The 17,947-nt window shown below is 34.7% G+C and overlaps 1 protein-coding gene across 2 annotated transcripts in view; it reads left to right on the top strand.

Annotated features, from left to right (window-relative positions):
* The window catches only part of LOC144839282 (histone-lysine N-methyltransferase 2C-like), a 35,783-nt gene that overhangs the window by 1,581 nt on the left and 16,255 nt on the right, over positions 1-17,947 (top strand). For both annotated transcript variants that reach the window (XM_078694600.1, XM_078694608.1), the window contains exons 4-30: positions 152-366; positions 751-808; positions 1,203-1,383; positions 2,196-2,310; positions 2,773-2,966; positions 3,254-3,386; positions 3,823-3,907; positions 4,171-4,352; positions 5,997-6,125; positions 6,487-6,603; positions 6,871-6,990; positions 7,212-7,316; positions 7,684-7,865; positions 8,286-8,450; positions 8,680-8,855; positions 9,194-9,403; positions 9,805-10,065; positions 10,368-10,501; positions 10,784-10,984; positions 11,655-11,760; positions 12,076-12,213; positions 12,312-12,549; positions 12,929-13,122; positions 13,456-13,529; positions 14,235-14,285; positions 14,727-14,976; positions 15,183-17,903. In XM_078694600.1, the coding sequence (XP_078550726.1) occupies positions 152-366; positions 751-808; positions 1,203-1,383; positions 2,196-2,310; positions 2,773-2,966; positions 3,254-3,386; positions 3,823-3,907; positions 4,171-4,352; positions 5,997-6,125; positions 6,487-6,603; positions 6,871-6,990; positions 7,212-7,316; positions 7,684-7,865; positions 8,286-8,450; positions 8,680-8,855; positions 9,194-9,403; positions 9,805-10,065; positions 10,368-10,501; positions 10,784-10,984; positions 11,655-11,760; positions 12,076-12,213; positions 12,312-12,549; positions 12,929-13,122; positions 13,456-13,529; positions 14,235-14,285; positions 14,727-14,976; positions 15,183-17,903 (6,735 nt within the window). The remainder of the gene's footprint in view (positions 1-151; positions 367-750; positions 809-1,202; positions 1,384-2,195; positions 2,311-2,772; positions 2,967-3,253; positions 3,387-3,822; positions 3,908-4,170; positions 4,353-5,996; positions 6,126-6,486; positions 6,604-6,870; positions 6,991-7,211; positions 7,317-7,683; positions 7,866-8,285; positions 8,451-8,679; positions 8,856-9,193; positions 9,404-9,804; positions 10,066-10,367; positions 10,502-10,783; positions 10,985-11,654; positions 11,761-12,075; positions 12,214-12,311; positions 12,550-12,928; positions 13,123-13,455; positions 13,530-14,234; positions 14,286-14,726; positions 14,977-15,182; positions 17,904-17,947) is intronic.

Here is a 17,947-nt window from a genome sequence, read left to right on the forward strand (position 1 = left end):
GAAACTTTCTTTTACTTCTGTTGTATTTTTGTTTGTCAAAATATTTGACATTGATTGTGTAAAAAAAAAAATATGTAAGTTTTTCTACCTACCCACCCACAGTAAATAATTAATGAAATTAATAATTAAACCATGCTTGTTTTTTCCCAAGGTCATTGTACTGCCCATCATTGCTGTGCTGCCTGGTCAGAAAATGTTTGCCAAAATGAAAACTTTCAACTGCTTAATGTTGACAAAGCTGTGTTCGGTGGACTCACGCAACGCTGCTCGTATTGTAGGCGGTTCGGTGCAACAATTAAGTGTCGGGTATTGAGGTGCACTAAGTTTTACCACTACCCATGTGCGGCAAGTTGTGGAGCCTTCCAGGTAAATGTTAAAATATTGACATTGTAGCTTGATTACTAATTCTATGATCCCGAGTTCACATTACCTGGATTTTTCTCATGGCCAAATCCTCATGAGTTACTTATTTTAAAATAGCATGGGTTATTTCAATCCCATAATGTAATCATGAGTAACCACATATTCTTGCATGCATTCAGAAAACTTAGCCCAGACATCATGAGGAATAGTAAAACATGAGCTATCCTAAAAAAGGCCTGAAGTACGCATAGTATCGGTATTGGCTAGGGCCACAATTTAAATGTGTATTGAAATTCATTCATTTTCACATTTTGTCAGCATTGTTTTAATATCCTTTACAAAAAATAACAAAAGTTACATTAGTGTAATCATTACATTTTTTTTCAGGATATCAAAACTATGTCTTTACTTTGTCTCAACCATCTGGATCAAGCAGAAGATTTAGGTAAATAGGTTTTTTTAGAAACTTGGGTAACTTAACATATTTATACAGGATAAAAACATATCAGGTATAGATGTAGCACCTGTTTTACAAATGGTCCTGTTTAAAGAAAATAAAAGGTTAACAACATGCATAAAAATTCTTTCTAAAACAATAAAATAACAATACAAAAGACATTTAAAAGGATTGAAAATACAAAATAGAATAAAACAAATTTGTCATTGACCTAAGCAAGGATATAGTGACTTAAAAAAAGGCAAACTTGTTTATATATTTATAGTATTTACATGGATATGTAACTCAAAACAGATTAAACTTATCTAGTTGCTGTCTAGACTTAATTTCAGTATTCTGTGTAACAAAACACTAACTAATGTTTTTCTTTATACTTATTTAGTTGATGAAGAAGAGTTAAGTTGTGTCTTTTGTAGAGCAGCTGGTAACATAATAGAAATGTTGTTTTGCACAAGTTGTGGACAACACTATCATGGGAACTGTCTTGACCCACCCGTTCCTATTAATGCTGTTGTGCGTGCTGGTTGGCAGTGCCCTGACTGCAAGATATGTCAAACATGCAGGTATGATTCTTCACAGTTTTAAAATTTAATGGTTTTTTAATTTTTAATTCATTTCTTGAACATTTATTTTGATCATAATGACATAAGATGATAAAATATATTCCATATCTCCCTTATCTTTCCGTCGATGTCAATTTTATCTCCAATTTTGGTATTTAAGAAATGTCAATCTCCTCTGTGTTCCTTTAGTAGAGTCAATGTACTTAAAAATGGTTACATTAGTAGATTAAGTTTGTCTTATAATAGTTTAGTCAAGGCCCATCCCCATATCAACATTTTTAATTCCAGTCTTCCTCTATTTCGTCATAATTTAAGTGTTTCTGAGTTGTTGCAGATTTGTTTCTGCTATTATGTTTATTTTAAAAAATAAAATGAAATAAACTAAAATAAAAAAACATATAAGTACAAAGTATATAATGAATAAAAAGAACATTATTATCATGGGCCCTAGTAAAGTAAATAACAGTTGTCTCACTAGGATCCAAAACAAAGATCCACAACTATATTAAGCTTAAGCTAAGTGTTGAGTAGGTATGTCTCCAAGTACTGAAAATACTTTTTAGTTTAAATTGTATTGTGTAAGTTTTTTTATTATTCAATATTAAAAGGTCTTAGTCTGGCCAATTTTATAATAGGAAATCACATTCATTTTGCGCATTCTACTACTTCTAAATATATTATTTGGCTAAACATTTTTTTATATGACTGTTTGTCATGGTTTGTTCAGGGAAATAAATTTTACCGCAATGATGATAATGACGTATTTAATTAATGGTTAATATCAATGTGGGTTTGCACCTTTTTCATTTTAGGCAACCTGGAGATGACAACAAAATCCTGTTGTGCGATTCTTGTGACAAAGGCTATCACACATTCTGTCTGAAGCCGGCTATGACTACAATTCCTAAGCATGGCTGGAAGTGTAAGGTAAGAATTAAAACAACCTGTATTGGCTACACTACACGATAGACCAGTTTGTAACTGTAACATACATTTTAACACTGCGTCTATAATGCAGCTTTACCTCACCTGTACTGCCACGTTAAAACTAGAAAATACTATTTTTTATAAATTTTGGTCAACATCCAGAAATTTATAAAAAAAAAAAGTCAAACAATTGGCTGCCATCCAATTTAAGAATATATCCATGAATTTTAGGTTAAGAAACTGTTTCTTGGGAAAGATTATTTTAATTCCAACTTCAGGGAGTTAAAATAATTATAAGTTATACTTAATATTGCATTTCTGTTTAGACTAGAAATTTGAAATAGGATATATCTCAGCAAAGTCGTCTGTGTCTATATGTTTGCACAGTTGACACAAAAGATTTTTTATTCCCATTTTAATACGTATTTTTAATAGAAAAAAAAACAATAATTTCAATTGTAGAATTGTCGGGTTTGTGGTGACTGTGGTTCTAGAACTCCAGGAAGTGGGCCCAGCTCACGATGGCATAGGAATTACTCAGTGTGTGATAGTTGTTATCAGCAGCGTAATAAAGGTCTATATTGCCCGATATGTGGCAAGGCCTATAGACAACATGCAACTCATAAACTTATGGTACAATGTGATCGCTGTACAAGGTTAGTACAAGAGATTATATGTAGGAATTTTTTTCCTTATGGCCAATTAGTGGCCGGTAGATTTTTTGATAGGATATGGTGATTCTATTGAGCCTTACTATGAAAGAATAGTGTTCTGTTTTCTCCTAGTAATTGTATTGTTCATATGAATTGCAATAGCCTATAAATGTAAATTAAACTAAAAAGAACAGATTTATTTAAGTGACCTAAATAGCATTCACCTTATGTCTGAGAATCCTATTCCGTTTCAGTTGTATAAATTGTACACGTCATTTATCATTCCTTAGATATGTGCATGCAGAGTGTGACTCTAATGATGTAATAAGTGCTTATCAAAAGGCCAAAAGCTGCGGTCAACCAAGCAACTACTTCTGTCCTGATTGCCGCAGCAAGCCATCACCCTTTTTGTCATCATCTCATGTAAGTTATTTATCTTAAAGCTCTGTCAAATTATGTTTGTGTGTTTAATTAAATTGAGTGATATATAATATACTTAAGCTCTGTCTACTCTATCAAACTAGTTTGACAAAGTGTGATGTGACCAAATATGGTAGTGATATGCTTAAATATGGTAGTGATATGCTTAAATATGGTAGTCATATACTTAAATATGGTAGTGATATGCTTAAATATGGTAGTGATATGACATCATCATCCATATATGGGCACATCACATTTAAAAAATTATATTATGACTATAATGGGTCACAGCACTGGTACCGTAATACCCTCTATGAATTCATATTTGTTTATGGCCTCTCTATACACATTTAATTAGTGAGTTACCAACTGCTGAAGTGAGTTCTAGTAAGTTATATTTATGTTCATATAATATGATAATAATTTATTTTTTTAGAATTCATTGTTATCGGAGGATGTAAATTCTGGAACAGATACAGAACCAGAAACATATACACAAGCAGCACAAAAAGAAACCCACTGTACGTATAAACATGTATTTTGGAGGTGGCTCAAAACATTTTGTTGCCGATTACTATTTAAATATCTATCTAAAAGAAATATTTGTCTAGCGTTTCTTTCATAGTTTTGTATCTATACATACTAAGTTTTATCTAAAATTTAAATAGTATATTTGATCTGTATATGTTGCTGTTTATCTAATTATTATATCTAATCTCTGGTTTTTGTAACGGTGCATCATGCATATAATATAATAATTCCTTCTGTTTTCAATGGTAATCAGTATCAGTAACTGCTGTAAGGACCAGTTCAAGACACATCTGCCCAAGGATATCATTAGATAGCGTACAGTTTGATGACAACATGGATATATCACAAGATCCTTTGTTAGGCTCACCAACAGAAGACATTCAAGCCAGTATGGATCTTGGATTTATACCGGATTATCATACCCTTTCCATACAGGTTTGTGGATTAGTTTATCTTACTGCTTTCGAACATGTTTATTTTTATTTATTCTGGTATAAAACTTACAACAAGTAGCCGCAAGGCTAAAAACGTTGCATTTACAAAATTACTATACAATATACTTACATAATAATAAAAAGGATGTAATAAAAATGAAATAAAAAGTACAACAATATCACTCTGTCGCTTTGGCTCATGAACTATTGTTTAGCAAATTAATTATTGTAGGGATGGGTGAATTTTTAAATCTTTCGGTTCTCGGTTTGTATTGTTGATATTTGACCTTGCCATTGCTTCGGAGAACATGAGGAATACTACGGATAGGGGGAGCAAATAACTGAACTTGTCCGAGTTCGACAGCTTCTTGCCAAAAGTCAGTACAAGATTATCACGCCTGACTTTTAGCAACGGTAAATTTAAAAATTCTAAAGCTAGTTCATATGAATTGTAATTAAGGCCAAGAATAATTTTTAGGGCCCTTTTTTGAACCCTTTCAATAAGTTGGGTATGAAGTTGTGTAATGGCACCATGCCATACAGGGCAGACGTACTCCAATATAGGGCGAATGTAACTCAAATAAATACATGTCATATCGTCAACTGGGGCATTAGCCCTACGTATATATATATTATAACCCCTACACCTTCAAAGTTCCCCCTGAATAAATGCCATTGTGATATAACACAAACATATTGCAACCCCATTTTCATTTCAGATGAAAGTCCCTCCCTAATAGCGGTATCCTTTAATAAGTGTGTCATAATGAGGGGGTATACTGTATTTTCTAGGTTGTATTTGCCGAGTAATCATTTCCAGACATTCTTTGCCCCCCCCCAAAAATAGAAATTAAATAAATAAATAACACATTTTCCAAGATGATTTAAATAACACAGATGGTTATTTTATTTTTGCTCTTATTAATATTCTAGTTTAAATTATTTAAGTGAAAGATTGATTTTTATTTATTTTATTTATTTCAACAATATTTTATGAGGGTGGTCCATCCAGCATCAGCTGATCATTAGGGACCCTCAAACAATACAAACAGTAAACACAAAATAAACTATAAAAACACAAAATTAACAAAGATATAAAAAAAAATATAAAAAATATATAAAAAAAATATAAAAATATATATATATGATTCATCTATAAAGTGAAAGATTCATTTATTTTGAATAGTGGGTATTTATCATTCAGTGCAAGTAGATGCAGTAACAAACAACAAATTATAGCATTTCAACATCTGTAAACTATAAATATGAGAATATATAATATATGAATGTTTGAAATTGTTTATACTTTGTTAGATTTTTAAAATATGTGTTGCCTTGATACACTAATATATTAGTCTCGACCTGTTGATTTAATACACACAAACTGTGAGTCACAAAGTGATGCTTGTACAGCGAGCAGGAAGCCATCAATTATGCTAAAAACTTAGCATAACTTTAATACCAGCATGTAGTCTGCTCACTGGTAGTAGCTTTAAATTAAAGTATAAAGATAATTGAACTTGAATCTTTAATATAATTGAACTGTCATCTTTAATAATTTAACTAAAGAAAAATCACCTATAAATATTAGAAGATAAAAACTGTTTAAAGCAGTAGTTGATTTAAATTTATTTTTACTTCTTAGGAGGAAGCATTTGGACCTTGTTCTACACCATCTTTGCAGGCCCAGCACAGTGCTGTATTGGGTGCATCATCCTTCTTTCCGTCTTTAGGCAAGCCAAGTAAGAAAAAGATTGGAGCTGGTAGGCCAAGGGTAAGTTTTGTTTACTTTTCATATAAATAAAACCAGAATGAACAAAATAAACAGATGATACAAAACATATTTTAACTTGATTAATTAACTGATAAAAAGACAAAGGCTAAATGTGAGGTGATATGTATAATAATCAGGGTGTCTATTAAGTTTTTAAGCCTGTTTTAGAGTAGGCAAATTATTTTAATGAGAGTCTGGAGTTCACCCTCTAGCCAATATATAAGCTCTATTCTTAAATCATTTTTTTAAACATGTATACAAATTATCCAGGGGATTGGTAGCCTCGAATTGATTTGTCAACTCATTATATAAAAAACAGTCATCATTGCTAACTAAAAAAATCCTGTTTGTATTTCTTTAGGGCAAAGGCAATTTGGGAATAGCGGGACGTAAACGATCAAAACCAGGACCAACTGGAGCCAAACGTGGACCGAAACCAAAATTAAAATTAGGAATGTACTCCTCAGGTTTACAATCTGTAAGTCATATCTTCAACTACTACATTTTTTACGGTGTAACTTAAAGTTCTGAGCAATATTTACAGAAAAAACTATATGTTATGCTTAACTGGATAAACAGTTAGCCATTCTCCTTCTGATGAATAACTAAATCTGGAGAAGTTTTGGTTTGAACACCCCTAAAAAACAATGGTGGTGGCAGCGAATCTCATCCTCTCAGGGTGACCATGTAATCATCATTTCTTTTGGGACTAAGACGGCATTTTTATCAACTATTTCTTTTTTAGATGGGTCTGTCTTCAAATCAAGAAGTTTTAGGTCGGCGGAAAGATGAAGATGAAGAAGATTCAAACATGCATACAACAGTTGTACTCTTCTCAACAGAAGACAAATATACATATTCACAAGTTAGTTACATTTAATATATTTAAAGGATGGTTCCTAAAATATATATATTTATTAATAAATGTCAAACTTAGTTTATTTCATCTTTCCAAAGTTGGTTACTTTATAAATAGTAAATAAAGGAAATATTATACATGTACAGTATTCCAACTCTACGCACTGGGAAATGGTTTATCAAAATGTGAGTTTTTTATTTATTCATAATTTGTATACTCTTTTATAGGATATGTGTGTAAGTTGTGGTAGTTTTGGAAAAGGTGCAGAAGGTCGCTTATTATCATGTTCACAGTGTGGCCAGTGTTACCATCCTTATTGTGTCAACATTAGAGTAAGTGTTGAATTGTATCAATTTGAAAATGACCATTTTTCTTCAACATCCACTTTGACATTCACAGTGACTGACACAGACAGTGGTTCGACTGCAGTAGACCACATATCTGGAACCTAGTCACAATTGATTTTAATATCTATTGGTGGGTTCTATCTACCTAAATTTAGAACTTCAGGTCATGTCTACAATAGAACCCATCCTTTTGAGACTCCCTAGTAGAGGACACATTTCCATAATATGTATGTTTTAAACCTCTGACACCCCTATTAAGGGGACACTTTGTTAGTCCCTTGATAGTAGTTGTAACTCCAAGTTAGTTCTATTTTTATAAAGATGTTAATTTCAAGTCATTTTGCTTTTGCAGATAACTAAAGTAGTGTTGTCTAAAGGTTGGCGTTGCTTGGATTGTACTGTTTGCGAAGGTTGTGGTAAAGCAACGGATGAGAGTAGGCTACTTCTATGTGATGACTGTGACATAAGTTATCATACGTACTGCCTTGATCCACCTCTGATGACCGTCCCTAAGGGAGGGTGGAAATGCAAATGGTAAGATTCAAAACATAAATATTAATAGATAAACAGTTAGGATAATATTTATATTTGGGGTTTTTTTTTAAGCAATAAAATATAACTGTTTAATCAATTATTTAGTTTTTAGACAAATCAAGGATAAGTTGAAATTATTCTATTTGTCTTTAGCTCTTGGTTGTGTCTTTATTGAGAATAAATTCTGACATCTGAAAGGATTGAACTAATAACTTTCAATTAAGCATGTGTTCTGCTATTAACCCTGTCAAAAATACCAAACTCTTGTAACACAAATTTGTTTTTGTAAAGCATCTTATTTGTATTTTTATTCTGTGAATGGATTGGATATTTCAATAGTGATTGCCAGTCCTAAATAAACATTTCTTGAGTTTATCATAATTGCTATTAACTGTAATTTATAAACGCATTCTCTTTCAGGTGTGTAAAATGTTTACAGTGTGGCGCCACGACACCTGGTTACAATGCAGAGTGGCAAAAGAACTACACACTTTGTGCTCCATGTGGCAGCTGTATAAATTGTATAGTTTGTTTTAGGACGTACAACGAAGGAGATCTTATTATTCAATGCATACAGTGTGAAAGGTATAGTTCAATTTTTTAGTCATAATAAAACTAAATAGTAATTTCAGTAATCTTGTGGTGTACCACAGACCTTACTTTGCTAATGTTTCTTCTTTGTCAATGTACAAACTTAAACAATACAGGTTTATGGTCTTATAAAGAATATGTTTCTAAATTGAAAAATAGTTATAATAATATCACTAATAATAATAATTACAGTATCAAATATATATTTTTCCTTATTTTCTAGATGGTCACATGCAGTTTGTGATGGTTTACACACTGAAGATGAGTTAGAAAGGGTAGCTGATAAAGGGTATCATTGTACGTGGTGTCGCCCAATGAAACCGCCCTCTCCGCTACCTATTGAAGAAGATAAATCTCCACCACCATTGCCAAAAGTTATCATTAAAATTCCAAAAGAAGGTAAGTAGTTACAATAGAAATGTTGCGAAATATGTTCAAAGTAAATGCAATGTCTCCTTGGCTTATAAAGAAACAACAGTCAAATCGTTACTCATGGCATTTTGTACAGATTAGATTGGTTATGAAAACAATTCGCTATAATACACTTATTATTCGCATCGGATAGTGCAATCAAAGTTTCTTTCACAATTTAACCTTATTTTCTTTCATAATTGCTGAATATTTTATCTCAATCAGTCTTAGGGTATTTGAGAACCATTAAAACTATTGAAATTGATACTTAATCTCATTTTACATTTACTTTTTTCATTGTTATATTCAATCATATTTTTTTGCAGATATTAAACCGAAACAGTATTCAGTAGAGGGTGTGTTTCTGACAGAGTCAGGTTTCCAGCAAATCACCAGTATGTCGCACCATAGGAAAAAGTCGCGGAAGAAACGAAAATCCAGTCACGGCTTCTCACTTCTAAAGAAAATAGGTGATCCCAACTCAGAACAAACCAAAGATTTCCCTAAGCATTACAATTCAGACGGCTCAGAAAAATGTAAGATTTTGTTTTTATTACTGTTTTTAAAAGAAGCCTGGTTATTTGACAATACTTGGTAAGGGATGCCTTGTTAGACCTAGCGGTGCATAGATCATCAACTACACATCTCTCTCACATGGTACTAGGTGATTGGTTCCACCTCTGTCTAGTTGTAACCATCCTTGCCCAGTTCTCTCTAAGGTTTTCTTGGGTGTCCAGTATCTTGAGGTTCCATGCCTAGTGATGTGTTTTGGTCTCTTTAGTATGTGACCAATTCATCTCCATTTCCTTCTGCCAATCTCAATTTCTATTTGCTCCTGTCCAGTCATTTCCCATTGTTATTCTTTCAGGCTACCATATTCTGAGAATCCTCCTCAAACATTTATTAATGAATTAATACTTTACTTTTCTGTATTTAGATCATAAAGAAAGATCGGCTGATGAAGAAGAGAACAAAGTAGTTGACGAAAGTACAATGTCAGATTTAGCACACAAAAAGAAAAAACAAAAGAGGAAGCCGTATAGGCCAGGCATCGGCGGCTTCATTGCAAGACCGAAACGAGGGGGAGGACTTGGACCATGTTTGGCCCCAAGACAACCCCCACCAGAGCTAAAAACAGATATACCAATGTTAGAAGCTCCTCCTGGCATGAAGTCACCTACAGAGAGTGTCCCTGAAGGTAAATCATATGGATTTTTACATCTGGTTGGAATGTCTGAAAATAATTCCTTAGACTGTGTAGGCCAGTGGCGTGACCTCTATGAGCTCTCACTGGCTAAACCCAGAGCTTAAGGGTCCCAGAGCATGAGCAGTCCAATGCAACTGCCCAGTCCAATGCAACTGCCCAGCATTAGAGGGCTCATAGGAGTGCTAAATCAAGGACCTTTGCCCACTGTGTTACGCCACTGGCGTAGGGCAGCTAGGTATCCACCCAACACATCTATATCCTGGTTAGATTACTCATACTTTTCTTTATCTTAGGGCAACCAGATCTTGCGGAACAAATGAAAGAAGAAACCATTCAATCTCCTTTAGCTGAAGGGGAAAAACCAAAGAAGAAACGTCGTGCTAGGAAAAAAAGCGTACTTGAACAAAAGTTCCCATCTTACATCCAGGTAAGTTTCAAATTCAAAAGTGAATTACTACTTGTCATAACAATGTCATTTATTTACCAAGTAGTTGTACCCATTGGAGTCCTATAATGTAACATTGATTATCTTAGCTAATACCTTCATTCGTCATGGCACCATACTTTCTTCAGCTGTGGCTTTTATTGCTGCAGGGTGACCACGTACCCTCCCACTCAAAAGGACTACCAAGTTTTGCCAGTTTCTGGCCTTCAAATTTTACCTTCACTATACAAGTATTTAACATATTCATAATCTCTTGTTTCTCAGGAGGCATTTTTCGGCAAAGAGCTACTGGTTTTTAGCAAAAAGAGGAAAGGATCACCAGGAATCTCAGATGAAGAAAGTAATTCACCAGTAGTAGCGAGGCAGAAAGACACTGAGATTATCAAACCACCAGAATCTGTGACATCAACAACTAATGCCACTGGTCAAGGTGTTGGCCCTGCTGCCGCTACAGATAATGCACAAGTAAGTCATCCTGGGACATGTGGTCTTCACATCCTCTGCCTTTCAGATGTGCGTGTAGTAACAGGGTTATTTGTTATAAATTTGAGCATTTTCTTTTATCTATTGGTACTATTAGTTAAAAATAAAGACATATAGTTGACCGTGCATATAAAATCCTTTAAAGATGTATTGTCCCCCTGAAAAAATAATTCTTAACAAAAATTTGGTTGAATATGCCATTGTAATGTAACATAATAGTTATCCACTTTCACCAAAAATTGGATCGAAAAAAAATGTATTTACCTGAAAAAACTGTAATTTAAAGCAAAAAATGGTCAAATTGGCTGCCAGCCAATGGGTTTTGGTTAATTTTAACCATTTATTTTGTAATTTTATAAGTGAAAACATTTTTTTTTTTCATTTTTTTTTTCTATGGAAGTGATTAACTTGATTAAAACTACAAAATAACATATTCAAAATCTGATTTAATTAATCTTCATTTTTCATGTTTTTGGGGGACAATATATCTTTAAGTTACATGCACTGTTGTTAGCCTCATTCTTATTGAGAAGTAAATCTGATTTTATAATGTGGGCACTATTTAATCTATTCGTACCCATTTATAGTCTGATAGCATTGAGCAATGGCTTGTATGATTATTAGTTTTAACAAAGTGTTTGTTATTTTTTAGGAGCAACATGATCTTGGTAATGCAGAAGATGCTCTTAAATTGTTTACTCATGATGATGAGATATTGGGGATGCTGATGGCTGATGGTTTAGACAAGCATGGTGCAGGTAAGCATGCTGTCCTTAAACAACATCAAATAGAAAAAAATACTATTTTAAACTGTTTTGTTTTGTCCAGATAAATTAATAATTAACTTAAGAAACCACTCTTATACTTTGTATATCAAATGTATTAAACTTAATAATAAGTATCTTTCCATTTGCGATGATCTAGAACTTAAACTGTTGGGGAATCAATTGAGGAAGCACATTCCAATGCACACAATAAGATGTTCCAAGATCCTTGCAAACCGAAAGTTCTCTAATATTATAGAAAAATAAGCACAGTACAAGTCTGGTAATGCATTGTGTTTTTAATACTAGGTATTGATTTGGATGCAGTGGCAGCAGAAGAACCACACCAGAACACTGGTACAAATCCTGACAATTCAGAGCACAATGCTCCTACAGAAGACTTTGATTCAATATTAAATTCAAATCTTGGACAGATAGATCCAGGTGGTAAGTTATCAATCAAGACATTCAATGATACTCGCTTGTGTGTGTGCATGTATTTGTGGAATAAGTAATCAAATTATCAAACTATTTCTGGTTTTCAGATTTGTCTCATATCGATAGCAAAGAAGTAATAGATCTATTTGGTAGCGTGTTAAGTCCAACAGACCACCAGCCTCCTCCTACCACCAATAGCCAAGTGACAGTTGCAGGCACATCTGTCAGCGTGTCATCTGCAGGCCAGATGCCACTACCCTCAAATCAACCATCAATACCAACCACTGTGCAGCATAAAATACCACTTAACAGACCACCTGTTAATACAACACCACGTTTAGTAAGGTAAGGCTATGCTGCTTTTTTTAAAGGAATAGAACAGTGCACACAATTTCAACATCTCGGGTGTTCAGAAAGCCCCAACTCAAACATGCTCTAGCCCTCATGTGCACTTTAAACAACCTAGTACATCTTTTGAGACGAGTATGGGGTTACCCCGGTGTACTACTACTACTATATACACAGCCACTATCACACACACACTCATCATAACTCATCAAGGGCCCTTGATTGTCAGCACACGCTCTATAAATAAGGTGAAATAAAATAAAGTTTGTTGGTTACTTAGTTTCATTGATACTACTTTGCTACTGACAAGTAAATGATTGTGTTTTTGTTTTGTACATGAAGCTTTGTTTATAATATAAATCGTTTGTTCTTTTAGCCCATCATTTAGTCCAGATTTTACAGCACCTCCTTCACCTTGGCCATCAGGAGAGGCAGAGACCGAAGGAATGTCATACACCCAAAAGGCCATTAAGAAATGGGAGAAAGACGAACATCTTGGCAACATGGCCACAATCTCACCAGTACTCTATGCAAACATGAATTATCCAGATTTAAAGAAAGACTTTCCAGGTAAAGTGTCATCATTTGTAAACAAATAAATGAATGAAAACTCTTTTTTTTTTTCTATTTTTATTAGTAGGCAAAATTGAGATGACCAATCACACGTGTCAGTTCGGTTGATCAAAGCATTATGATTGGTCAAATTACCTGCTTTGTTCTTACGTCCTTGCGTTGCATCTTAGTGGAAACCAAGCTTTAGCATGTACAGATTAATTGTCCTCATGGATAACCACGCCCATTTCCGAAATAAGCATACCTCAATACCTTATTTTCTACAGTATAATCCTTCAGTTTTTATCTAGATTATCACATTCTCATTTCATTTTGAATTATTTCTTTTAGATTGGCCATCAAGGGCAAAGCAAATACAAAAACTGTGGAGAAAGGTCACGCCTGAAGAGAAGCAACCATTTTTGGTAAGTTCCTCTAGCCATTATCACAATGAGATTGCATTCTATTCATTTCTATACATTAAATTTTTATACATAAGAAGTTCATCCCAAACACATTTTGCTGTAAAGTGTATTTCACAACAATCAATCCATTTCGTCTGAAAAAAAAGCACTATGCAGCATAGGCCCATTCATGAGTATAATCAGTTTCCATTGCGTATCAATTTCTATTTTATGGAAATGAAGACAAAGTCACATGATGATGACTAGAATTCACACTTGTGCATGCTTTGATACAGTGCACAGGTATAATATGTTGCTTTGATGTAATGGATCTATAGCAACTTGTTTCTGGTTCTAGTTATGTAGTCATTGTTGAGAAAGTTGTTTTGTGAGTTTGACAATCCAATACCTGCTATAGGAAAGGCAACTGCATGGTAGTGTTATCACATCCCCATTATCACTGCAATCACAGCTTTACACCGTAAAAACGGACAAAAAGAAATGTGCTTCACAAATAGGGACCTATGCAGTACCCAAACAATGATTGAAAGCATAGCAAACATGTTTACGTCCACAAGATAACTAAAAATGTGTTGATAAATTACAAAATAGTAATACTTACTAGGCTTTTTAAAAAAAATTGACAAGTATTGACTTTACCATGTGCATGTACCAATAAGTATCACACGCCACCCATGCTTAACACCATGCATGTCTAATTCACAGCAATATGCTAAGGACAATCGATCAACTCAGAAACTTAAGGTTACTCAAAAGGTACGTTTTCATTATTTCACTCACTCCGTATACACACTCAGTTCTCTGCCGCATTCTTTATTCCACCATTTCACATTGGTTTTGTTACATTTATTCATAAATCAAGATATAAACAATGTTTTGTCCAACTTCTTTCTTCAGGATTTTGCAAATTAAATATGTTAAAGTAAAGTTAATTTGAACTTAAGAACATCAATAATTTGATCTTTTTCCCCCCTACATTGGACTGGACTAAAGTGCTTTGGGGGATCCAATGAATTGACATCCTTAATACTTAGCAATTGATGTACATAGGCCCACATGCAAATGTACTGCATTATCATAAAAAAAGAGATGTCTTGTATTATCAATGAATATTCAAAATTCAACACATTTTAATTGAGCTTTTTACAATGTGGATAACCTAAGTAAGACACCAATACTTTTATTACTTGCTTACAGTTAAGTGAAGGAATATTAAGGAAGAAGATGGAGGGTACTGCACCGGTTTTTAATAGAAGCATGTCAGCTCCGGTATCTGTAAACCATGCCTTATCAAGTGTTGTTGGTTTTCCTGGACAATTAGTACCATCTCCAATGACCTCACCCATGACTGAAAAAGACTTAAAAGATGTCAAGTTACTGAAGGAACAGGATCAAGATAGAAGGTGGAAACAGCTGACGAGGATTGAAGATCACCAGCAAACTTCAGGTTGGCTCTTTTAATCAATTTAGATCTTGTTAGTTAATTCTTGATCTCAACATTTTTAATAATCCGCATCTATTCCTGTAAATTAAGTATGTAATTATAGGATTGAAGAAAAAAAATTGTATTAAGAACTATCAGATGCAATTTACCAAATTATATTTTCTATGAAATGCATCATAGTAAAAATCTGTTTCATCTCTCTTTTGTAGGTGATGGAAGGAATGTAATGGGTGCTGGAATGCAAGAGAAACCTGATCAAAATATACCCGGAGTAATGATGAACGTTTCTATGTCTGCTCAGAGCCCAATACAATCTCGTTCAGGCGCATCAACTCCACAACACCCTTTCCCGTCAAATAATTTACCAAATCAACAATCAATACTGTCTTCACCTCTGCCAAACAATTTGCCACATGGACCTTTTCCTGTGATGGATCCGCAAACACCGGGAGCTGTAAGCCATCCATCAATGGAACATTTTCAGTCTGAACCAGGAATGTCTAATAAAGTCAATCTGGGTACTGTGCCTGGATCGTCGTTACCAGTGACACATAATCAAAGTGGCATAATGCCAAACACTGTTCCAAACAACTCGGGGACACCGATGACAGGAATGCATCTACCTTTGCAGCCTATGTCTGCAGCATCAGTAACATCTGTTCCTCCAAGTCCAGTACATGGTGAACAAATGATGCAAACAGTTGTTACAGAGAGTCAGATGCATCCACCTGTGACACCTGGTCATGAAACATCAAGTGGACAACAGTTTAACCAATTTCAGAACCAAAACCAGCATTTAGCAATGTCTGATGAAAAATTTCAGAATAGGCAGCACTTGAAGGAATTATTAATGCGAAGAAAAAAGAGAGAACCACTCACACAAGGTGTAACGGCGCATTGGCAAGGGGATGACGTCCAGCGAGGTCCACCTCCTCCATATCCTAGTGGAACTATGAATCCAGGTGTCCGACCACCATTTCCAGGTGGAGAATTTCCTCAAGGATTTGGCCCAAGAATGGCATTTGACAACTCATTGCAACCTCAGTCTGACATGCAAAATCTACCTAATCAGCAGGTGATGATGCATGGTAATGCACCAGGTGGGTTAATGCCTCAGTGGAAGCAACCAGGTCAGTTTACTGGTCCAAGAATGCCAACAAATCAACCAGAAAGGCCTCAAGGTCCTTACATTGAACTCAAACATGGAGGAATTGCACGTGCAAGGAATCCTCATATGGCAATCTTACATGAGAGGTTACAACAAAGAGCTGTTAGTGCTCAATTCCAGCAACCTAGAATGCCATTGAGACCTACAATGGATGCACATGGGAATTCTCTGGATCCATATGATCATCTTGTGCGACAGAACAATGCCAATCAAGGAATTCAATTTCCTATTAAATCTGAACCTCAGATTCAACATCAATTGCATAGAGCCCCACATGCAGGCAGCTCGTCTGTGCCTGTCACACCAACTAGCAGTACGCCAACTGCACCATTCGGACAACCACAAAATCAGCACTTTCCAAACCAATCGATAACACGTGTGCAAAGTCAGCCACAAGGTGGTGATCATGGACAGGAAGATCACGATCCACATTTAGATGATTTATTTCAGAATGGAGAGTTTAATATCCTGGATTTGGCAGATCCTCTTATTGATATCAACAAACATTCAGAAGATAACCAGCAGCTATTTCGAGACCTTGGCATTGGAGATGACCGAGAGGATGATTCCAAAAATCCACAAAAGCAATCGCAACAGAAAACATCATCAACATCACAACCAGTTGATAATTCAAGCAGCATTCCACAAACACAGAATGAAACCGATACTGATAAAAGTAAATCAGAGAGTACTACAACAATTAATGAAGGTGAAAACAAAAAGGAGGACATCATAAAAGATGAAAAACCATTAGATAAATTATCGACAAAAGAAAGTGAAGAAGGGAAGAGAGTTGAAGCGTCAGAAAGTACAGAAGGTATAAACAAGGCTGAAAGTGCTACTACAAGTAATACTATCTCTAATGACAGTTCCACAACTAAAGCAGAGAATGCTACTAATAAAGAGTTAGTGGAAAAACCTCAGGACACCAAGTTGACAAGTGATGAAACACACACCACAAAATGTGATGGTATACATGGCTGTCCTGGAGATGAAGACAAAGCCGGTAAATCTGATTCTGATAAATCAAATCAAGAAACGGATCTGAATCTTAAATCCACTTCTGATAAAGATGTGAAGGAACAAACGAATGAATCAAAAGATACCAATCAGGTGCCTGGTAAACAAGAAGAGGTCGCCAAGACTGGTACAGAGAATAATGATCTGCCTGCTAAAACTACAGAAGAAAGTAAAGTTGAATTGGAAGCAAGTACTGATACAAGGGAAACTAAACCAGTTATTGAAGTTAAAGAAAGTTCTCCAGTGATTAAAATTGAAAACAAAACTGACTGTTGTGGTGGTGGAAATTGTTCGCCAAAGCAAGACAATAATCAATCGCATGGCGACCTTTCAAATAAGAATACTAATTCACTTGCAAGTACATCTCAAAAGCAAAGTGAAGATTTGAAAGATTTTTCTACAAGTAAACTAATGACAGAACAAGAACTTGAAAATACTGATGGCGACATGGTAAAGAATATGGAAGGTTTTTCAATTCCACCAATCCAACCACCTAGTGCAAAAGACCAAGAATCCTTACAGGCTGACACGATACAGCAAATAAAGACCGAAAAGAGACCGTCTTTGCTAGAAGAACAACCTCTTTTGCTACAAGATCTTTTAGACCAAGAGAAGCTTGAACAGCAGAAACAGCAAGATGGAACAAGTTCACAAGCACCAGCTGTTAAAGCACCAACGCCTGACCCCTTTCTGGAGTTGGATTTTGAAAAGCTAAAAGCTGAAGTACGACAGTTCGCAAAAGGTAAGCTGTCAGTTTTGAGATTATTTACATACTTATGTACAAAT

This window comes from Antedon bifida, chromosome 1, assembly GCF_963402885.1.
Source record: "Antedon bifida chromosome 1, ecAntBifi1.1, whole genome shotgun sequence".
Taxonomy (NCBI): domain Eukaryota; kingdom Metazoa; phylum Echinodermata; class Crinoidea; order Comatulida; family Antedonidae; genus Antedon; species Antedon bifida.